The 23,485-nt window shown below is 36.3% G+C and overlaps 5 protein-coding genes across 5 annotated transcripts; 3 read left to right on the forward strand and 2 right to left on the reverse strand.

Moving 5' to 3' along the window:
• Positions 1 to 1,647: 1,647 nt before the first annotated feature.
• Positions 1,648 to 3,864, reverse strand: LOC110715611. The gene is made up of 2 exons (XM_021894199.1): positions 2,245 to 3,864; positions 1,648 to 2,014 (listed from the first exon to the last, which is right to left on the reverse strand). The coding sequence occupies exons 1-2, from the start codon at positions 3,455 to 3,457 to the stop codon at positions 1,977 to 1,979; spliced, it is 1,251 nt and encodes a 416-aa protein (XP_021749891.1). The 5' UTR covers positions 3,458 to 3,864; the 3' UTR covers positions 1,648 to 1,976.
• A 1,490-nt stretch (positions 3,865 to 5,354) lies between these two features.
• LOC110715621 lies at positions 5,355 to 5,895 on the reverse strand. The gene is made up of 3 exons (XM_021894210.1): positions 5,806 to 5,895; positions 5,491 to 5,755; positions 5,355 to 5,434 (listed from the first exon to the last, which is right to left on the reverse strand). Exons 1-3 carry the CDS (start codon positions 5,893 to 5,895, stop codon positions 5,355 to 5,357), a joined length of 435 nt encoding a protein of 144 aa, XP_021749902.1.
• Positions 5,896 to 7,110: 1,215 nt separating this feature from the next.
• On the forward strand, positions 7,111 to 8,261 carry LOC110715665. The gene is made up of 2 exons (XM_021894260.1): positions 7,111 to 7,529; positions 8,152 to 8,261. The coding sequence occupies exons 1-2, from the start codon at positions 7,213 to 7,215 to the stop codon at positions 8,186 to 8,188; spliced, it is 354 nt and encodes a 117-aa protein (XP_021749952.1). The 5' UTR covers positions 7,111 to 7,212; the 3' UTR covers positions 8,189 to 8,261.
• A 1,366-nt stretch (positions 8,262 to 9,627) lies between these two features.
• LOC110715525 (pentatricopeptide repeat-containing protein At3g49710-like) lies at positions 9,628 to 13,417 on the forward strand. Its single transcript, XM_021894108.1, has 2 exons — positions 9,628 to 12,047; positions 12,673 to 13,417. The coding sequence occupies exon 1, from the start codon at positions 9,747 to 9,749 to the stop codon at positions 11,910 to 11,912; it is 2,166 nt and encodes a 721-aa protein (XP_021749800.1). The 5' UTR covers positions 9,628 to 9,746; the 3' UTR covers positions 11,913 to 12,047; positions 12,673 to 13,417.
• An 18-nt stretch (positions 13,418 to 13,435) lies between these two features.
• On the forward strand, positions 13,436 to 14,973 carry LOC110715622 (desmethylxanthohumol 6'-O-methyltransferase-like). Its single transcript, XM_021894211.1, has 2 exons — positions 13,436 to 14,212; positions 14,674 to 14,973. The coding sequence occupies exons 1-2, from the start codon at positions 13,436 to 13,438 to the stop codon at positions 14,971 to 14,973; spliced, it is 1,077 nt and encodes a 358-aa protein (XP_021749903.1).
• The last annotated feature ends 8,512 nt before the right edge of the window (positions 14,974 to 23,485 follow it).

The following is a 23,485-nucleotide window of genomic DNA, read 5'->3' on the forward strand; positions in this document are numbered from 1 at the left end:
CATTATCCGTCCAACTTCCACAATCATCCGCCTTCACCGTGGTTATCTCATTAATTACGGTTTAAATTCAAATTTTTGGATTAATTAAATCATTTACTTCCCTCCTTTTCTGAATTAAATCAAACCCGACCCGTCATCCTTCCAAATCGGGTTTGGGGGGCAAGTTGTTTGGGTCCAATTTAGTCCAATTGGGCCTAGGCATTAAATGATCCAATTAAAAGCCCAAGGTCAAGGTTCAACTCTCCAATTGTGCTAAAGTCAAAGGTCAGCCCTCAAAGCAAGCCAATTGGGCTAAGGCCCAACCTCTCCATGTATGAAGAGGTATAAAAGCCATCAATATTCATTCACAGATTCATTCATTCATAGATTCTCATATATTCTCATATATTCAAGCAAAGCCTCAAGCAACTAATTCTCTTGCATAGTGTTCTTTCTACACATTGTACTGACTTTAGCATCGGAGGGGCCTTCCTCGGCAACACCCCCGAGGCTAGTTTACGTGTGTTTACTGTGCAGGAAACCTCCGGCCCAACATAACTTGGACCGAATCCAGTCTTCTCCGTTTCAGCGGACCTTCGGCAAGGTCCCATTGTTTTCACCCGAAACAGGCTTAAATATGCCTTGTTGGCTACGAGTAACACGTGGGGAGGGTGGTGGTGGGCGGGTGGGTTGAATGGGGGGAATTCCCCGGGCTGGGGGAGGGGTGTATGTGGGTTGCGGGGTGCGACAAGGTGGGGAGCGCTGCTGGTCGCGCGATAGGGGCATGGCAGGGCTGCCACCAGCAGCGGGTGTAGGCAGGGGTGTCCGCGGGTTGGGCGCGGTAGTGGCTGGGGAACCGCAGGCTACCCGCGGACTGCACTGCTGAGGTGAGGGAGGGGAGTGCGGGGAGGGAGGGGGACTTGGGGTTGGGCTTGGTTGATGGGCTGGAGTGTTGGGCTTGTGGAAATGCCGCATCAACATATGTGTGAGAAGTGGAGAGGCTTCATCATGGCCCAAAAAATCATAGTCCCCAATCCAAAAATTACCCAAGTTTGAGTACGGGAATGTGGATTCATCAAAGGTGACATGCCTTGACAAAATAATTTGTTTGATGAAAGATCTAGACATCTATAGCCACGATGATTGGATGGATATCCTAAGAAGACACATGGAGCGGAGCGAGGAGCTAATTTATTAGGAGCGGTAGCGGACAAATTAGGAAAACAAAGGCACCCAAACACCCGTAAGTGATCATATGACGGTTGTTTCCTAAATAACGCTTGAGTTGGGGTTATGTTTTTGAGAGCTTTGGTTGGTAAAATATTTATGAGATAGGTAGCGGTCTCAAGAGCATAAACCCAAAAGTTTGGTGGTAGGGAAGCATGAAAAAGGAGTGTGCGTTTGACATTGTTAATGGTTCTAATCATGCGTTCAGCTTTTCCATTTTGTGAAGAGGTGTGAGGGCAAGAGAACCTAAACACCATTCCAATATCTAAGCATTGCTTTTTAAATGAATCATTGTCAAATTCTCGGCCATGGTACTTTGAAAGGCTTTAATGGGCCGTTCAAATTGAGTTTGCACATATTTACTAAAATCAACAAAAGTAGGAAAAGCTTGAGATTTGTAAGCAAGAGGAATAGTCCAAACAAAGTGAGTAAAATCATCAATGAGAACTAAATAATATTTATGACCATTAATACTGCGAATTTGGGAAGTCCACAAATCGGCATGAATAATATCAAAAGCACAAGTAGTATGACTAGTAGAATCATAAAAGGGTTGTCTAACATGCTTTCCTAATTAACAAGAATTGCAAAAATTGGAGATTGACTCCTTATTACAATGAATTAAATTATTGCTCCTTAGAAAATTAAAAGAACTAGCTCCAGTGTGACCCAAGCGACTATGCCAAGTGGTTAGGGTAGTGACCATAAGTGTAGAGGCAAGACATGATGATGGGATGGTGGTGGTGGTGACTGGATATAGGTCTCCCTCGCTAGTGCATCTCGTTACTATCCTCCCCGTTTGAAGGTCCTTCACAGAAAAGCCATAAGGGTCAAATTCAATAGAAACATTATTATCAGAAGTAAATTTGCGAATTGAAATTAAGAATTTAATGATTTGAGGGGCTAAGAGAACATCACGAAGGATTAATTTATTGTTTGGGAGGGTAGTATGACCATAACCCGTAATAGGAATGCGGTGTCCGTTGCCAACTAAAATATTATTTTTAGTGCTTAAATTAAATAGGGGCATGAGAGTACCTGAGTTATGAGTCATATGAGATGTAGCACCCGAGTCCATATACCATCCGTTGTCCGGATTAGGCAAAGTCATGGTTGAATAGGCCGAACCAAGCTCCATGGGAGTGTAAAGTCGTCCATATGGTGATGGACTAGCCATATATGCTTGCTGAGATGGGCCAGAAGTGAGTGAAGGCCCACTAGGGGATGATTGCCGCAAGGGTTGCCCAATTGGGCCAGGGATAGATGGATATGGGCATGGAGGGGTGGCCCAAGATCCAGGCCATTGTTGAGGCTGCCATGGATGGGCCTGATAGCCTGGCCAAAACGGTGGATTGGGCCACTGTTGTTGTTGAGTTGGGTCGGGCTGCTGTTGTGAGGTATTGTTGCTGGGCATTTTGTTTGAGGAATTCCCTCGCCCTTTTCCTCGACCTTTTCCCCCACCCCCTTTGGCACCAGTTCTGCCTCCACGTCCGCGGCCGCCGGAGCCACGAACACCCTGAAATGGCGGCTGCTGCTGGTTGTTGTAGCCTGAGGACGGTGCGGTCTCCTGCTGGGCGACAAAAGAAGATTGTGCCGATTGACCCTGGTCATTAGTGCGGCGGGACTCCTCAAGAAGAAGCCTCGACCTGGCAGAATTGAAAGAGGGTAACGGGTCGGTTTGCTGAATCATCGTTGCCACGGTGTCAAAGTCAGAGTTTGTGAGGCCGGAGACAAGTCGAATTACCATCTTCTGCTCCGAAACCGGTTGATCAATATTTGCTAATTGATCTGCGATACTCTTAAGTTGTTGACAATAAGCAGTGACATTAGAGAAATTGCTAATGTGAAGCAAATTAAACTGATTTTCAAGATACACGACCCTAGTGTTTTTGTTATCTTGAAAAATTTCTCTAATGCGATCCCAAAGGTTCTGAGCAGTTGATTTTGGAGCCAAAATCGTGTTGAGAAGATCGGTTGAGATTGTGCCGTATATCCACTGTTTAACAATTGCATCTAATCGCTTCCACAAGGCAGCCGAAACATCCGTCGGCCGGGAAACAGTCGGGTCTATGTGGTCTAACACATTATACGCACAAGCATGATTCTCAAATAACTCCACCCAATTGGAGTATTGAACTTTCTCATAGTCAAGAACGAGGGGTATTGCATTCTTGATGTTGTTCACTGCTAAAGCGGGGTGAAACTCTGACGTAGGGGGAGGTGGAGGAGTAGAGTCATCATCCTTTGCCATGATAACTCAATATGGCAGGGAACAAACCAAAAAGGTAAAACAAAGAAACCGAAATCACAGAGAACAAAAAAGCAGAGAACAATAAAATAAAGATGCGGAAGTTGATGTAGGCAAAGTCCCAAGAAACCAAAAAAAAATCCAATAATTGGAAAAATAAAATAAAATTGAGATCTAAAACCTAAGCTGTGATACCATGTTAGATTTCGGGAAAACTCCTCAATCTGGAGTGTGTACCATTGATCAAATATATAGAGTTTACAATGCTAGGCCTAATCACGTTAGGAATCCTAGATACGATAAACATACAAAAGATACATTTAATATATCCTAATCTGCGACAAATATTATCCTAAATATAATATCTATCAGATCACCTGACCCAAGGTAATAGGGAGATGAAGGATCGATTTTTGATTCGTCCACCATTGTAGATTAGAGAATAAACAGAGAAGATTAGAGCGAGCAGAGTAGAGAAGAATAGGAAAAAAAAGTTAGGGTTCTTAGAGTTGTATTAGCTCCGATACCATGTCACGAAAATATTTTTCCGTGGTTTTCATTAGAGTAAGGCAAGCGTATATATACAACCTAGCACATAAATTAGGGCACATGAAATAGGCCCGATAACTATACACTATACACAATAATAGGCCCTAACATCATTAGTCGACTGTCATCTTTTTCAATACTATCGAGAGATCACACGATAAGGAATCGAATATACCTCTCCAGGCTTCGAAGAAACGGTATCGTGTTCTACTCTCTTGTTACTAGGAAGTATCATGTTTCGGGTTATGATGATTTCATGGAGGATTTATATGATACAACTAAATCATCAACTTCTTGTTGGATGTAGTTGTATTGCTGCTATCAGGGTCGTTTTAAACAATTTAGAGGTCTTGTGCCATTAATAATGCTAAGTGATATATAGTTTTTAACCTATTACTGTTATTTTTCTCCATTTATTTACTTGTTAAAACATTTGAAACTTATGCTCATAAATTCATAATTATTAAGTTTATGTTGATAGCATTTCAATTTTGTAAGGTAAACTAAATAATTAACACATAAAACTTATACTCATGTTAATAAGTTACGATATATATGCTTTCAAAAAAAAATGTTAGGATATTGTTAGCATTTTATTTTTAAAGATTAACTACCTTATTTCTTATTATAATCTCATAGTTAATTAAGGCGAGCGTTAGCTTTTGAGTAGCTTTTAGGTAGCTTTTAGTGGTTTGACCAAGTTAAACCACTACTCAACAAAAAATGTGAGTGTTTGGCAAAGTAGTGGTTAGGGTAGCTTTTAGTAGTGGAGGTAGCTTTTCTGAAAAGTTAGAAACATTAGCTTTTGAAATTAGAGGTAGCTTTTCAGGTAGCTGTTGAAAATTTAATCTATAGTTTTAAAAATAAAAAATTAATTTTTATATTTAACAGCTAGTCAACCACTACTTTACCGAACACTCATATCTAAATTATTTATCTTCACAGCTAACAGTTTGTTGACAGCTAACAGCTACCTACACAGCTACAGCTACCTTCACAGCTATAATTTACCGAACACGCCCTATAGAGTACAACTGTTCCATATTTAAAATGAGATAACGGTTCCATTTATTATGCTTAAAGAAATTGAGATAATACTTATTAATAAGATATATATTAATAATTTTTTTCTTTGAAATTCGTTTAAACAAATTGATCCCACGCACTAACTTATTAAACTAAGGCCCATTATATATGTTACATTATTTTAAAATACGTTTTTTTGATGCCTTAATTCTTAGGATCTTTTACCGAAAGACTAATTTGACAAAAGTATTTACTAAAACGGTAATTATAAAATTTAATTTTCAAACTAGCTATTTTTTTTTTTAGGGAAAACGCTCAAAGAGCGTTAATTTTCATCCATAGGTAGATCAAATTTCAATGAATTAACAATACAAGACGGAAAATTCGATAACCAAACCTTACTACCTACACTCCATGGCAAGCAATGAGCTAGCTCATGAGCTACTTTATTACGGTATTACCCTCCCTACGAACAAAAGACCACGAAACCGACTCAAGAAAACCACTCATATGATAAATATCATCCAAGATCAGATAAAAATCACTCCTCTCAACATCTTGTGATACGATCGCATTGATGAGCCCAAGACAATCACTCTCCACCACTACCCTTTGAAAGCCGGTATTAACAACAGTTTGCAAGCCAAAGAACAGAGCCTTTGCTTCAGCAATCAATGGCTGCCATCGATCCTCTGTCACACGCGCAGCAGCGAACTGCACCTCCCCCTGCAATCACGAACCACCACCCCTACACAAGACCCTAGCCCATCACACACACCCCCGTCAACATTAAGCTTCACCCAGCCTTCATTAGGAGGCTGCCAACGGACTCGAACCCCCCCTGCCCGCAGGTGCCTTAATGCCATATCTTCAATCTTTTAAAAGAAGCTTTGATGTTCGCGGTTTCTTGAGCAAATAAAATGATTCTATGTTTAATAATTATATAACTCTAGTTGTTTATATTCAAGACTTGATTGTTTCTACTTGCTTTCTAAATTTTAGACTTTTATCTTATTGTAATGCACCTTTTTCTCCTGTAAATGCATTAGAAACTTTGGGCCTTCAGACCTTGGTATATTTCTATATATATGTGTTTTTAAAAAAGGTTTTTGGTTTTTTGTTTTTCTTTGGGAAAACAGATAAGCTTCTTTTATGAGCCTTTTTTTAAAAAAAAATTCTGATTTTATTTTTAAAAAAATCTATAAAGTGAACCAAACCGGTTCAAAGGAATATAAGAAATAGATAAATTCCTCCCAAGTTAATAAACTAGCTAATTTGGGAATTAATATTTATAATTAGCCGTTTTGGTAAATAATTTTGTAAAATTAGTCATTTTGATAAAAGACCCTAATTCTTATTTTGCCTAAGGCTCATAAAAGTCAAGAACGACCATGTAAAGGTGAACAATAGTTTATCACATAAAACTCCAAATTGAGTAATTTATATTCACAATATTTATAATGCATCCCACCAAATAGCTCTACAATCTATTATTAGTATTCTCTATCATTAAATAATTGTTGCCACAAAGTCAACATCCTCCACGATCACATTACACAAAAAAGTCAACTTGACTTTCATGCAAGTCTTCCCACTTTTCCATCAAATAAAATTACAACAACTAAATTACAATTTCAAACGTTTACATATTCAAACACTCTAAACATATATTAATCTCTTCAAACCTTGTAATAATAATTGTGCATATACCAATGGCAGGATTCACAGGGTTCCCTTTCTCTAACAATTTTCCACCCCCATACGGCTTCGCCGCCTCATCCTCCTCCTCCTCCTCGGCCACTCCTTCAACTACTCCATCATATGGACCATCATCTTTTTCTACCCCTCCCCATTCCTCAACAACCAAACAAACCAACGACGATGCAACAATCAAATCGATTGTTGAAGCCGTAGAAAAACTAGAGAAAACTGAGGGATTTCCTCCAGAAATATTGAAACAAATCAAACAAGAGCTAAAAAAGATGTACCCTAATATATCTTTTAACTCTACTACTCAAAATAATTCTCAAGGATTGGAGGGTTCTTCTACTACTATTAACACTAATACTGCTAATATTAATAATTACACTTTTCCTAATAATAATAATAATAATAATAATTTATTTATTAATAGCCAACAAGAGTTTTACAATAATTATCTTGCTAGTTTTCAACATCATTTGATGAGTGATCAACTTCAGGTGGCGCAAGCTCAGGCTCAGGCTCAAGTGATGCAACAATATTACATGAGTATGTTAGGAGTTACAGGAACAATGCCTGGAATAAGTCCTAATTATTGTGGTAATCCTTACCCAAGTTACAATAGTAACATAATTAATGGGCCTCAAAATGGTGGCACGACTTCGACAGTCGCGAATACGGTGAAGATGATGCTTGAGATGATGGGGAATAATGGTACCGGTGGACTAACTGGCAGTGCCGCCGCCATTGGAGGGATCGGAGCCACTGGTTTTGGAAGTGAAGGTTTTAGCGCCCTCTGGTAATTGCTTGTGTAATTAAATTAATTATGCACTTGGCTAATCTATTTTATTATTTGCATTATTATTGCTTAAAGTTATATATATATATCTCAAGAAAATATCAACAACATGCTTTAGTTATCTCTAGAGGCACATGCATTGATTTATGAAAGCATAATTTGCATTAATTTTTAATTTGTACACTTCAGTATTTTAAAATATATCTAAATTTTAAAAAATTCCCATTACCTCCATCCTATTTTCCCAAGACATAGTTTTATGTCTAAAATTCTGCTATTTTAAAAGGTAAATAGACAAATATTTTGAGCACATCATGTAAAAGAGATATATCACGTTATTGACTTATTAGTGTTTAGGCTATCTTAGTCAATTTAATGTTTACCTATTATAAGAACGATGATTTTACTTAATAAATCATACATGACTTAAGGATCCTTCTATCATCTATCACTTGGAATAAATGATGATAAAAAAGATAGAAAGATTAGTTTATATTGTACCTCAAGTAAACATATATTTTATGTAGCACAATATATATGTATATATATATGGCTAGAATGTCCTAAACGGCTAATCCTATATGTGCATTTTAACATTATATTTTGGTGTGAATTTGTGCAGTTTCCTTGGCGGCATACTTGGTGGCTTTGGCTTATGAATTACTTGAGTGAATGGACAATTTTAAATGTCATTTCCTTTCCCTCTCTTACGCTTTGTTTGGATAGCAAAGAAGGAAGGAAAGGAAGGGGAGGGGAGGGGAAAAGGAGGAAGGAAAGGGGAAAGAAAGGGAGGGGGAGGTGAGCTCCATCTTCTCCCCAAATTTCTTCAAATTTGGAAGGATTATGCTTATTAAAAGAGAAAGGGAGGGGGAGGTGAGCTCCATTATCCCTCTGTTTCCCGTTCCTTCCCCCAATCTTTTACCCAAACAAGAAATTTGTCTCCCTCCCTTTCTCTTTTCTTCTTTTCCTTCCATTTCTTTCTATCCAAACAAAGTGTTAGTGAATGTAATGTCCGCAATCTCATTCTTTTCTTTAATCTTTACTCAAGATAGATTTTATTAAATTTGAATTTCCATAAAATAAGCTTTCTTGGAAATTATACAATGTTATTGTTATCTTGTGAAATGGAAGGCGTGTTAACTTTTGTTAGTCTCAAATTTTTATATACGTAGTATATTTTTTGGCTCGAATTAAAGTTTGATCGATGATTTTCATAAATCTCTCTAACAAAGGAGATGATTGGTTTATTAAAAGGAAATTTAAGGAAATTTTCTTTCCCTTTCATTTTGCTATATGTCTTTTCTCACACAAAGAAAATTGTATTACTCACTTTCCCTTCCCTCCCTTTTTTCTCAATTTTTTTTTTGGGTAATGCTATATGCATTCCTTAGGGCTAAGGGCTGCATATAAGCATTTAATATATTCCATTTTTAGTATTAAGTTGGGAATTTATTAACAATTTACGAGTAAATCGGTGTAATGAATGTATATTTAGGGTAATGCTATACATAGCCCTTAGGGCTATATATAAGCATTGAATTTACTCTTGGAAAATTTATAAAGTTAGGAATTCATGACAAAAACACGCGCAAATCGGTGTAATTAGTGTGTTTTTGTCATGATTTTCTAAATTTAAACAATTTTCAAGAGTAAATTAAATGCTTATATGTAGCCCTTAGGGCTATGTATAGCATTTTCCTTTTTTTAATACCATGCACATGAGTTTTCAATACAACCAAGTAACCAAAGAGAGTTGATCATGCATGTCTAAACTAGCCTAGCTCAAAAATTGCTCTGGAAAAAAATTATCGGGGCCAAAGTCAAGGCTCGAGCCAACCCACCTCCAATTATTATTATTTTTTTCACTTTTGGACATCTTAAAATTTATTATTTTAGTTATTCTTTTAATCATACTAAAATAAATTGAAAATCGTGCTCTTTTTGACTTAAAATAACAGATTTAAACTTTAAGCATAAAAATTTTGGCCCAAAAATATTTTTGGCTTGAAACCCTGAAATCGGCCAACTTTATTAACCCGTCTCGTGATAGGTCTTGATAGCTCTTCGTAATCTTGATATCTCAATGAGTCAATGTTTGTTGACTTTGAGAGTTTACAAAAAGCAACTCAATTTCAAAACATACACATGTTAGTTTTTAAAAATACCTTAACTATATAACTACTGCTATCTTCAACATTAATCAAATTTAATTCCTTGATGAACCAAAGTTCATTGAATAATCTCTACAACTTTTGCCAACTTCTAAAATCATGCATTGCTCAAAGAAATCTATTAACAGGCAAATCTCTTCATACCCTTTATATAAAATCTATAATCCCACCTTCAATCTATCTTTCCAATCACTTCATCATTCTTTACTCAAAATGCCGACGCATTTCTGCAGCGCGCAACGTTTTCGACGCTATACCATACCCAAATGTCTTCTCCTACAATGCAATTATTGCTGCATATGTAAAAGAGGGTCAAACCAGGATTGCCCACCAACTGTTCGACGAAATTCCTGAACCAGATATTGTGTCTTTTAATACCCTTATTGCTGCTTATGCTGAACGAGGGGATACATGGTCTGCATTTAGACTTTTTGATAGAATTAGGGAGATGGGTGTTGAAATGGATGGGTTTAGTTTGTCTTCCATGATTTCGGCTTCGTGTAATGATGTTTTATTGATTAGAGGGTTGCATTGTTTGGTTGTTAAAGGAGGGTATGCTGCTTTTTATGCGTCTGTTAATAATTCTCTTGTTAGTTGTTATAGTAAAAATGGGTTTTTGGAAGAGGCTAAGAGGGTGTTTTGTGAGATGAGTGGGAGGGAAGACGAGGTTTCGTGGAATGCTATGATCGTTGCGCATGGACAGCATAAGGAAGGAAAGAAAGCTCTTGAGATGTTTCAGGAGATGGTGAAGAGGAATATGTATGTTGATATGTATACTTTAGCTAGTGTACTGACTGCATTTACGAGCTTAGAGGATCGGTTTGGTGGTCTTCAGTTTCATGCTCAGCTGATCAAAATGGGCTTTTGTTCGAACCCACATGTTGGGAGTGGGCTGATTGACTTATATTCTAAATGTGGGGGGAGTATGTCGGAATGCAGGAGAATATTTGAGGAAATTCCAGAGCCTGATTTGGTTCTGTGGAACACTATGATCTCTGGATATTCTCAGTTTGATGAATTATCTGAAGAGGCTGTTGCGTGTTTTAGAGACATGCTGCGAATTGGTCATCACCCAGATGATTGCAGCTTTGTTTGTGTCATTAGCGCATGCTCAACCTCGCGTTCCCCTTCTCATGGAAAACAGATTCACTCATTAGCTTTGAAGTCTGACATACCATCAAATCGAATAGCTGTAAACAATGCTTTGGTAGCAATGTATGCAAAATGTGGAAATCTATATGATGCAAGGCGGTTGTTTGATAAGATGCCAGAGCATAATGTTGTCTCTATAAACACCATAATTGATGGTTATGCTCAGCATGGGTTTGGGAGCGATGCATTGCAGCTTTTCAATTGGATGCTTGAAACTGATTATACACCTACGAATATAACCTTCATATCTGTTCTTTCAGCATGTGCACATACAGGGAAAGTGGAGGAAGGCCAGAAATATTTTGACATGATGAAGGAGAAATATGGGATTGTTCCTGAAGCAGAGCATTACTCTTGCATGATTGACATGCTGGGTCGGGCTGGGAAACTACGTGAAGCTGAGCAGCTGATTGAGTCAATGCCGTATAACCCAGGTTCTATTGGCTGGGCAGCTTTGCTTGGGGCCTCCAGAAAGTATGGCAACATCAACTTAGCTATTAAGGCGGCCAATCAATACCTTCTGATGGATCCTTCAAATTCTACTCCATATGTCATGCTAGCAAACATGTATGCTGATGCTGAAAGATGGGAGGATTATGCAAAGGTCAGGAAGCTTATGCGAGACAAAAATCTTAGAAAGAAACCAGGTTGTAGTTGGATTGAAATAGACAAAAAGATTCACACTTTTGTTGCTGAAGATGCTTCACACCCTATGATAAGAGAAATATATGATTACTTAGAGGAGATACTATTAAGGATAAAGCATGCTGGTTATGTGCCAGATCTACGATGGGCATTGGTGAAGGACGATGGAGCAGGAGATGCAGTAAAGGAGAGGATGTTGGTTCATCACAGTGAGAAACTAGCAGTTGCATTTGGGCTTCTGTCAACTAAAGACGGAGATCCTATCCTTGTAGGAAAGAACCTAAGAATATGTGGTGATTGTCATAATGCTATAAAGCTTATTTCTGCAGTCACCGGAAGGGAGATAACTGTCAGAGATACCCGAAGATTTCATTGTTTCAAGGATGGAAAATGCACATGCGAGGATTACTGGTAGCACTTGCCAATATTGTTACCTTCTTGCTGTTTAGTATAATGGCATTTAATTTGAAATTTCTACAGCAACATTAATATTCGATTATAAGGAGAATCTTCTCTTATTGGCTGATATTGTGCCGGTTACTGATTTAAGGTAAAGATATGTTAACCAGTAACATAATTTATTTGAAATTTACATAAGCAGATAGTTTTGACACATATAGGGGACACAAGCTTTAATTCTGTGTCATTGAAGTTGAAATGCAGACCCTTTCATTGCAGACATTCAAAAAAAGAAAAATATACGAAGTATATTTTTAGCTTGCCTCGGCTTGCTTTTACCTTTTTCTTGTAGTCCATCTTCCTAGCCTTTGAAGTGTGACTTTCCTTGGCTGGCCTACATCAAGTCAAGTGGGATTAAATATAATGAGCACTGTCTTCCAATTCAAGACTTCATTTTTGTCATTTTGCTCTACTTTTACATGCTAACATGGTCCAAGGTTGTACTGAGAATTTCAGTGCTTTATAACCAAATTCTTCTTGTTTAATTTCCAGTTGGCAACTCTTCAGTGACCCATAGCCTCCTATTGATTAGCTGATTATGTAAAAATTAATTTGCTAAAAGCTAATTATAAGTAGAATCTTTGATGAATGAAGTCATGACATATAGGTTTTTGAGGATTAGCCCTCGAGAATTGATATGAAAGATTCCTGCTATCTTTGTATTCAGTTTTTTTTGCGGTGTGGCAAACATTGTTGAAGTAGTTTTGTGTTGACAGATGTATGGAGATTGGGGAGCAAAAGGCTAACGGGCTCTTCTGTGTGTTGTACTTGGAGATGAATTAATTCTCATATTTCTAGCGAGTTCAATCACTAGAGATAGCATTATAGCATTGTTGGAGATATTTACAGGAGCTGCATGCCTACACCCATGTTTACAGCAGAAGGGAAAGTGAAGCAGGTTTATTGTAACAATAGACAAAGTATTTACTACCCTGGTTAGTTCCTTACCACTCTGGTTTGTTTACCAAGTAGAAAACATATTTTAACCTCAGATTGCTTGCTAAGTTCAGCGGTGTGTCACCCATGAAACCTGTGAATATGTTTTAAGTGTTTTTAGACATCACTGAAACTCTCAATTTTAGATAGAAGAATAAATGAACTCAAAACGAGGTTCTTCAGTTTGCATTATCTTGGAAAGAAATCAAAAACCTGATTATGTCAGCCTGTCAGGTGTAGTTACTGGACGGTCTACGCAAAATTAGTACAGATATTAGAATTAAATGAAAGTTTGAAAGTCTTTACTAATTAATAGGTTACGTCTTGTAAAATGTTATATACTGGCACATTTAAGCTAACTAGTAACTTCTGTGCTTATCTTAAATACTACGTAAATTTTGTTAAAGAGGAAGTAACTTGTGTGCTTCAAACTTGAAAACAAATTTTGCTGAGTTTTATGATAGTACGAATTTAGTTGATGGATATTGAGTTTTGTGAAAACGAAATAAGGTATTTATAATTCCTTTCAGACTGTAGGAGAATATGTCCCAGGAGCATAATCCTGTTGTAGGCGAAGGACCTCTGGAGACATTAGTCAGAATTACTTTTGCATTTGTGGATTCCATGGCACTTAAATGTATTGTGGATCTTGGCATTGCTGACATCATCCATGCCCATGGCCATCCAATCAGTGTATCTGAAATATGTGCCCATTTAAAATCCCACCCTCCCAACTTCAGGTGCCTGAAACGTGTCATGCAGATTTTGGTTCATAGAGACATCTTCACCACTGTTAATGTTAACCCCACCGAATTCAATGAAGATGACACCCTTTATTGGTTAACACCAGCCTCTAGGCTACTGTTACGACATGATGATGATGATATAAGCTATGCTCCTATGATTCTTATGCAGAATCATCCTCAATTATTAGCCGCGATGCACCATCTCAGCTCTGCCATCAAAGAGGGTGGAATAGCATTTGAGATGGCTCATGGACATCATATTTGGGAATTTTTATCTAGAGATCAAGAAGTTAATAGGGTGTTCCATGATGGGTTGGCATGTACAGCAAAGATTGGGTTCAGGGCTATCACGTCACTGTATAAAGATGTATTTGCAGATGTTAAATCGGTTGTAGATGTAGGAGGGGGAACTGGTGCAGCTGTAAATGAGGTTGTGAAGGCCTTTCCTAATATCAAAGGCATCAACTTTGATCTGCCTCATGTTATTGCCATTGCTCCCAAGTATGATGGAGTTGCTCATGTTGAAGGTAATATGTTTGAGGCCATTCCTGATGCTGATGTTGCAATCTTGAAGGTAAGTAACTAAAACTACTCCATATTTGTATAACAATATGTATTTTTTCTATAATTTGAGGATTGAATAGTGTTTGAGAAGACTCACGGTCCTGCTTCCAATGCAATATATTTGTCCAATCCAAAGTAGTAGCTGTTCTACATCAGTTTCACTTTATGACATCAATACAAAATTACAGACTTCTACAAACTAAATTAAATAAATCTAAGAGTATGTTGTTCATTCTATTAATTGCTGTTGAAATGGCGCTTGTGAATCACCCAAATTGCTGCCTTTTTTTATTTGTTTGGTAGCAGAATCAGCAGATGCTCAGTGTACCTGACAGGTGAGCATTTACTGATTCGGGTGTGCTTATCTGTAGAAATTCATATAATCTCAAAACATTTAATTGGATGTATTTATGAATAGCTTCATTATCAAGTACGTTTAACTATCTCTATTCTGTCATTCTGGTGTTGCAGTCAATTCTTCATGATTGGAACGATGAAGATTGTGTAAAGATCCTGAAGAACTGTCAAAAAGCAGTACCAGAAAAGACAGGAAAGCTGATATTGTTTGAATTAATACTTCACAAAGAGGGGGAAGAGTCAATGGAAGGCATATTACTTGCATCAGACTTAATAATGATCGCGCATACTGGCGGGGGTAAGGAAAGGACAGAGCCTGAATACAAATCTTTGCTACAAACTGCAGGATTTCCTCGTTACAGACTACTCAGTAACCCTGGAATACCATCTATCATTGAAGCTTTTGTAGAATAAGTAACTACCAACTCTTTAGTGTTAGAGAATAATGGGCAAACCATATATATTTTCATAATATAAAAGGCTTCATTTACTACATTATTTTTCTTAGAAACATTTCTCTTATGTATTGATTAGTGATTTCTAATTTTCTACGACAGGTTTCTAATAAACTTCACTAAAAATTCTGCCTAGCTTCACATTGAAATAAACTGCATTTGAGTAAATTAATGAAATGTGATGTACTCCATATTGTTTTGTGATAGAGACTTTCTTTTTAGAAAATTTCTTCTCTTTAGATTGGCTGAAAAACTCAGAATTTTCTTCTCTTTTGATTACTGTTGTTGTGGTACGTCTTCGTTCTAATCTTCACTGTTTTCTTAGTGAATTGCTATTTGCCACAATGAAATTACTCAAACTATAGTATTAAAAGACTTTTATACCCCTTATTATTTTGAAAATAACATAACAATCCAACCATTACTAACTACTAACTTTGTCCTACCTTGACCATACTCAAGCCTTAGCTCCACATTGACTATCAGCTCCGCCACCCATGCCACCACCCACCTTGACTGTCCACCACCACGACTCCACCTTAACAACAAACTTGACCGATCCCACAACGGTTGACCACTAACATCGTACTTTCCGTCCAATAAAATGAGTCGACGATTGTCTTCGTTCATATCGGAGGCACTTGGTGGGGACGACAAACCTTCGACGTCGTCGAGTCAAGTATATGTCGGACTTTTTTTTTAATTTTCGTTGTACCCGGTCGCATGCTATATGCGACTACACCGCGGTATAGTCGCATGCAATATGCGACTACACCGCAATATGCGACCACACCGTGGTGTAGTCGCATGTAGCATGCGACCGGGTACCATTAAATTTTTTTTTAAGCAAATCGTTTAATTTATACTAATTAACTTTTAATAATTATTAAAAATAACAAAATACAATTAATTTAATTAGTAAAATTCATTGATTAAAAAAATTAGTAATTTTTTTTTTTTTACAACGAAAATTAGTAAATTTATGGGCTTAAACAAATAACAAATTTACCAAAAAAACAAGTAAGGGCAGATGCGTCATTTAATACCGCAACATAAGTAATTCTATTGTGGCATTTAGTAACCCCCTTAAATAATCAAACCTTTGTATACAATCCGCTTCCAATGGTCCCAAGCGACTTGAAACCAGCTAGACAGGTTATCATTTGTGACTTTGAGATTATTTTCACACGTGTCATCGCGTGATTGGTCTAATCCAAAAAACAATTTTAAAAATAATCAAAAAATAATAAAACAAATTATTTAAAAATAAAATTAAAAAAAAGAAAAAAACCAATGGCCACCCTCGATCTCTCCGGTAGACCCACCGCTGAAACCACCTCCCTAACTCAGCCCACCAACCGAAACCAATTCCTCTACACAGCCACCAGTCGAAACCACCGAAACCAACGACCACTAGATGTGAAAAGTTTGCAATTTTGGGGCTGATTTGTGGGCATTCAAAGCAGCTTCTCTAGTTTATGGTGTTTGCCGACAATTGTTGGTGCACTCGTAACTAGCTAACCCGTAGTCACATACCATAAGAGGGTGTTTGAATGTCACGTGCCGACACCTTTCCTTTCTTTTCTCCCTTTTTTTCTCCAATTACTTTCTCTCTCCTCAAGACCATCAAACCATAACCTAGCCAACCCAATGGTGAAATATTGCTTTGGCTACATTGATTTCGAGGAGCAAGCAGTTCACTTCCGATTAGAAGCAATGCATCGAACCCTTAACACCTTCTACCTCCAACTGGTAGGCTTTGCTTTTGTTTTTTCGGGGATTGTCAGCTTGTTCAAGCCTCCCCTTTACACTCCAAAACCTTATACTCATCTATTGAACAATACGTTTATATTATTTTGTTTTTAATGGTAGCTTATATAGTTTGCAACCAAATGATTGAAGAAATCCCCTCTAATTGGCATACTTTCCGTATCATTTTATAAGTTTTCAACGATTCGGTTATTTTTCAAATCAGTTCAAAACAGTCGGGTTTAATGATTAGGGTTTATATCTCTATGAATGATACTCAAATACATATCAATTCTATTAAATATGTAGCATTTTGGCCCGTTCAACGAACGGGTTGTAGCTCAATTTATTTTTCTTGAAATGTGTTGCTTATTTGTGTTGTATATGTATGTGATTTTTTGTCATAATTTGCTTAATTTTTTACTTATAATTTGCAAGTTAGGAATACATAAAGATTTTAACATTAAATAATTTGTTATTTTAATTTTACATTAAAAGGTATAGAGAGGAATACACCTTTTTTTTATATATAGTGAAAATGAAACACTCCATTTTCTTACTCAAATTCGCAAAAAGACTTTTAGCATTCAATAACATTTTATTTTATCTTTAACTTTAAAAGGGAGTATAAAGAAGAAATATTAATGGATGCATAAGGTGTGGCATATGGGTGAATTATGATGACATGTGTGTTATAGGTGATTGTGGTTTGTCTTTTTAAATACTAAAGTATAGATATACATATAGATTAGATATGTTATGAATTTTTTTATGTCAATAAAAAAATTAAGATTTGTTTTGATTGAATTTATTTGTTGGTTATAATAAAATTTTAAAAAAATGAAAATAATAATAAAACACTAATTTGATTTGTTTTGATTTTATTTGCAGGTATTCTTGTCATTTTGAAAACACTAATTTATATAAGTAGCATTGTAAGATTAATTTGACAATTATTAACTTGACAATTTAAATAAGTAGCATTATAAGATTTATAGACCATTATGGATTCATTTGTATGATTTTTTCTCTTCATTTGTTCTTTATTATAAATTTTTTTTTCTTTTCTATTATAAAATAATCAAAGTATATACTATTAAGGAATAATTAGTAATTGCTATAATTCTAATTATTCTGAATTTTGATTACTAGTTTTTCTATTTTTACTCTAGTCAATGATCATTGTGATTAGTTTTACCTTTTTTTTCCTTAATCTATACTACATCTAATTTTAAACACAATCATACTTTAAGTGATTTAATCTTAGCTATTTAATGTGATCCATAACGATAACCTAAATTCATTATATGAGCAATATCAATAACTATTACTACATATTGAAATTGTGACTTAATTTTTAGAATGAAAAAAAAGCGTGATATAACGATAAGTTTCTTTAGCCCAAAATTCATCCTCTTCCTCCACAAAACCAACCACTTCCATCACAAAATCAATAACTATTACTACGTATTGGAATTGTGACTTAGTTTTTAGAATGAAAAAAAAGTGTGATATAACGACAAGTTTCTTTAGCCCAAAATTCATCCTCCTCCTCCACAAAACCATCCTCTTCCTTCACAAAATTATCCTCCACAAATTAAAATTCACCTCTTGGATCGATAGGTATGCCGGTTACTGAGTGAATAAAATCTTGAATCCGCCACTGCGTACACTGACAATTCTCCTTAGTTTTTTTTTTATTTTTTTTGGATAGGAATACCCCTCCTTAGTTTATAATATAATTAGTGTGAATTAGAGGTGTTAATTCGGATAACCGGATGGAGTTTGGGTTGGGTTTATTCGGGTTACGCCTGTTCGGATCAAATAAGTTCGGGTTAAAATAAACTATTCTTTAATTAGGATCGGGTCAAATTCGGGTCACGGTCAATCGAGTCCGGGTTGGATATGAGTTGGATCAATTTCAAATCGGTTCATGTTTGGTTCGGATAAATTCAAATTGGGTGCAAAACGGGTTTGACGTGGTATTTTAGGTCGGACGAATTTGGGTTGGGTTGACTTCGGTTTGGATGATTTCTTGTTGCCCCGACCCCAGCCACCACAGCCTACCGCAGCTTTGGGTGCCGGTCGGGGCAACAAGAAGGGGAAAGGGGAGGGGGATGGGCTGCGTTGGTTAGGGAAAGGGAGTGGGATAGGGTCGCAGGCGTCGGCCGCAACTTTGAGTGTTGGTCGGGGGAGGGTGGCTAACGGGTGGGACTATTTTTTTTTCTAAAAAATAAATTCTTTTTTATTTTTTTTGTGGGGGGGGGCTGACGGGGAGGCACTTTTAGGGTGGCTAAGGAGGGAGTGGTGACCGGAAGGTGGTAGTAAAGGTGGTTGGATCTCACTAACGGAATTACTAACTGAAAGTGTTAAGTGGCACGAGTAGCAATTTTTAACAAACTTGCTTTTGGATGGTAGTAAAATAAAATAAAAATTTTCCCATGTACTACGTAATGCTTAATAAACTTCATATATGATCGATTTTATCTAGGTTGAAACTAGTGATCTCATGAACTACTTTTATTAATTAACCAAGGAGTTTAAATGAGCCGATAAGCTTAGACATACTATCAGTCTTAATATCTGAGCATTAAATGACGTACTACGTACTTCATAAGATTAAGTTGTCCCTCTCCGCTGAGCCGATTAGCTTAGACATACTATATTACTATCAGTCTGCTCCCTGCTGCCCCTCTCACATTTACCATTCTTATGCTTCATTTTTCTGACTTTTTTTATTTGGTAAAAAAAAAAAAAGGTATTGTTTACATAATATTACTCCCTCTATTCCTAAATTACATTTAGGGGTCGTTTGGTTCACAGAAGAGAATCGGAATGGAATGAACAACGTGAATGAAATGGAATGGAATGACAAAGTGGAAAATTTGGAAGGTTGTTTGTTACAAAAACCAGGGAATCATTCCCTCCACCACAGCACCACCACCACAGCGCAGCTCCGACCGCCGCCGAACCCTCACAGAACTCTGCCGACCGTCTCCGACCCATCCCCGACCGTCGCCGACCATCCAGCCCCCATCGCCGACCGTCGAACTCCCTCCCCGATGCTCCAGCCCCCCTCCCCGATGCTCGAACTCCCTCGCCGACAGTCCCGCCCCCCTCGCCGACGGTCGCTGACCCCTCGCCGACGGTCGCTGACCACCACCGACCACAGCACCACCTCGAACTCCCTCCCCGATGCTCCAGCCCCCCTCCCCGACGCTCGATCTCCCTCCTCCACCACAGCACCACATCGCCGACCACTCCCCGGTGCTCGCCGAGCCTCCCTGACCACTCCCCGGTGCTCGCCGACAGTCGCCGTCCGACCACCACCGGCGTATATGGGTGTTAGTGTTAGTGTTAGGGTTAGGGTTAGGGTGGGTGGGGAATAGAATGGGAAAGTGGGGGGGGGGAATGGGGAAGAGGGGTTTTGGGGTATTTTGAAAAATGAAATGGGGGAATGATTGAGGGAAAAAGTGGCAAACAAACAGGTTGAAAGGGAATGATTCCCATTCCCTTTCCTGAAACCAGCGAACCAAACGCACCCTTATAGTTTCTATTTTGGGTATTCTAAAATTACATTCTTCCTTTTTATTTTTAGTAATTTTTTTTTTCAAATATCCCAAATCAACTCTCTTTTTCTGTTATATCTAGAGTTTATATTCTTATCCAATCAAACCCTAATATATTGTATGCATATATGCACCTTATCATATGGAATAAAGATACACAGATTAATTCTCTCCATCTCTCATCTTTTCCTTTATTTCACAACACGTTATCAGCACCAAAGCTCTTAGTGACGATTAAGATTATAAATCTACCCTCGAATTAGAAGTTGTTGATTCCTTCCATGATTCCGATTTAAAAAAAAAAAAAAAAAGATGTAAACAACCATTTTTTATTACGAATTTGGAGATGCAAATATCCCACATGATCTAAAGCAATATCAACGAAGTTATGTGATGTGAGATTTGCCAATTGCAAAGCCCTCATTCAAAGAATCTTCGTACTCAATTATACTAATTCTTATTGTGAGGGAAAATGAGTTCAAGTTGATGACAAGAACACATCCAATATTTTGTTCATAATCAGGTAAAACTCCCTAATCCCCTAGAATTGCATGTCTACGACTACTTTGTATTTACAGAGTTTGTTATTCTACCAGTATATACTCCGTATCTCTATTATTTATTTTAGTGATATAAATTAATGGTCTAAACTTATGAATTGAGCTTTATAAGGAGTTTAACTTGCTTGCTTGCAATTGGTACTCTAGCTAAGACAATTTCAGGGTTAAAGAAAATTAATGTGGTTTCATCTGCTTTGTCTGGTGATAAATCGATTATTTGATTATTGACGAAATGTCGACATGCTGTTATTAATATGTGGTTTACTACTTTGTATGTGATCGAGGGCATTATTTATGTTGATAGCTATGACCATTGACCTAATAATATAAACCTATTTCATAGGAGCCATTTCATAGCTAAAGCAACTCCGTATAAATGGCACTTCACTTTTACGAAACTGCTCTGTTATTTGATTTCTTTAAGGTAAAATATTTTATTTTTCTTTAAGGTTGAAATAATATATTTTCTCTAAAGACTAAAGTGTTTATACATAACGTGATATATGCTGAATCATGTGCTGCGAATTAAATAATGGCATTTGAGAGTATTGAGACTTAATTATAAGTTAAGTTTATATCTTATACTATGTACTATAGATGACATGTTTTTGGCATATTCATATATTAAGTGCTAGATAGTTTTGATTTGTTATGTAGTATACATATTGGGTTATAAGTCTAGCTCTACTCCAGCAACCTACTAACTTTGATTATATTATTAAGTGATTATGATGAGCTTGGATAATATTTGATGGACTAATTTATTTTTATAAGAATGCATTGAAGTCTTTAATGATGATCGTAACACTGCTTGAACTTTACGAGTAATGACATTACTTACACTTGAATGACGACATAATCACTGACCAAATGGATAATTGTTTAAAGATAGTTGATGCCAAAATAAAAAACTAATAATACGAGAATGATCTGGTTATTTTTTTTATGATATATAGCATTGTTTTTAATAAATCTTATAAGTGAGATTGCTAATATAAGCATGATGTTGCATATCAAATTGACTAATTAAATTAATATATTCTAGTTGACCTTAAAATCCATCTTATTTTTCACATGCGAGGTTGATTATTAGTTATAAATGAATGTGGGGAATATTTATTTATTTTGTTAATTAGATGGAAAAGAGTTGATTGTTGAATTATAGTTTATGACGATATCAATAACTATTACCTGAGATGCATATGGCTTCCTATAAAACAGGGAAAACAAGTAGTGTACAGCTAGTAACTTTCAAGTAATTTTCTGTAATTACATACTTTTTTCCACTTTTGGGCTAGAAGTTCTAGATTTTATTAGTTAACTTTATATCTTTGTGATTAAAGTATATATTATGTTGATTGATGACTTATCAAATTATAGTATTATGTATCTACTTAAAGTTAGATTATTGGAATGAATGTAATTTGAATATGATGAGCGGGCCTGAAGTTCCTTATATTTATAAAGAGTATTCACACATATAGACTTAAAGTTCCTAGATTGAACTTATAAAGGGCTCAAAACCCTTAAGAATAATACAAAGAAATGTGCATGATCTACAAAGCTAAAGCATGTTGCTTAGATATCCATTACATAATAACGTGATTTTATAAATACAAAGTCATGAAATAATACTAGAATAGTTGACATAATGTCTTTTAATTTGGTGGTTATTATAGATACCAGTCATACCACACTTTGGGTGAGTATTAATGATTCAAAGATAACTAGATTCTTATACCCGAAAATGAATGAGACATTATTGTATGATTGAGATAATATATGCATGTTTTCGTGATGAATATAATTCATGCAAAATTTATACGATCTATGTATTACACATGATTGCACAATATATATTTGAGCAAGAGATGGATGACATTGTGGAAAACTTACTTGTTAAATATATTTATTATGCTCATACTTATAAGAAATTAATATAATTGGGCAAGAGTTACGAGTAAGAACAATTAAGTTTGTAAGGATAACTTTATTATGTTTGATACATTTATTCCTAAAAGAATTAATGCCTTGTGGATGAGATTTAAATGTTGTTGGATTCATTTCATGTACTACGTGCAAGGATCAGGGGAAGACTGTATTAATTATTCCATTATTCTATCCTTGCACATAAATAATAAAATATATTGATGGTCAGTTTGGTACATTTTTAACTTAAATATTAACGATTTATTTAATAGAAGTTGCCACATGTTATTCAAATATTTTGAAATGATACCATCTTGAAGATGGATATAAATGTCATTGATCATATACTAATTATAAATGCTCTAATTAAAATTATTGTGCCAGAAGGATAACATCGATTACTAATGAACCTAAAGCTCGTTTGAAGCGTTGTAGTCCAATAGAGTTAAAATATAACAACCTTTGGAAAAGGAATGGAGCAACTATTGACAATGACAAATTTGAGGAAATGATAAATCTCATTACATTTCTAGAAGAAATCACTTTTAGTAAGATTTATATGTTTCATGATTATATAACTATTAGACTCTAGAAGAGTATGAAATATCAAACAACATTAATGATAGGCGTGTCGCGTACCTAACAAAAATAAACCTAACTAGAC

The sequence above is a fragment of the Chenopodium quinoa genome, unplaced genomic scaffold (assembly GCF_001683475.1).
Source record: "Chenopodium quinoa cultivar QQ74 unplaced genomic scaffold, ASM168347v1, whole genome shotgun sequence".
Taxonomy (NCBI): Eukaryota; Viridiplantae; Streptophyta; class Magnoliopsida; order Caryophyllales; family Amaranthaceae; genus Chenopodium; species Chenopodium quinoa.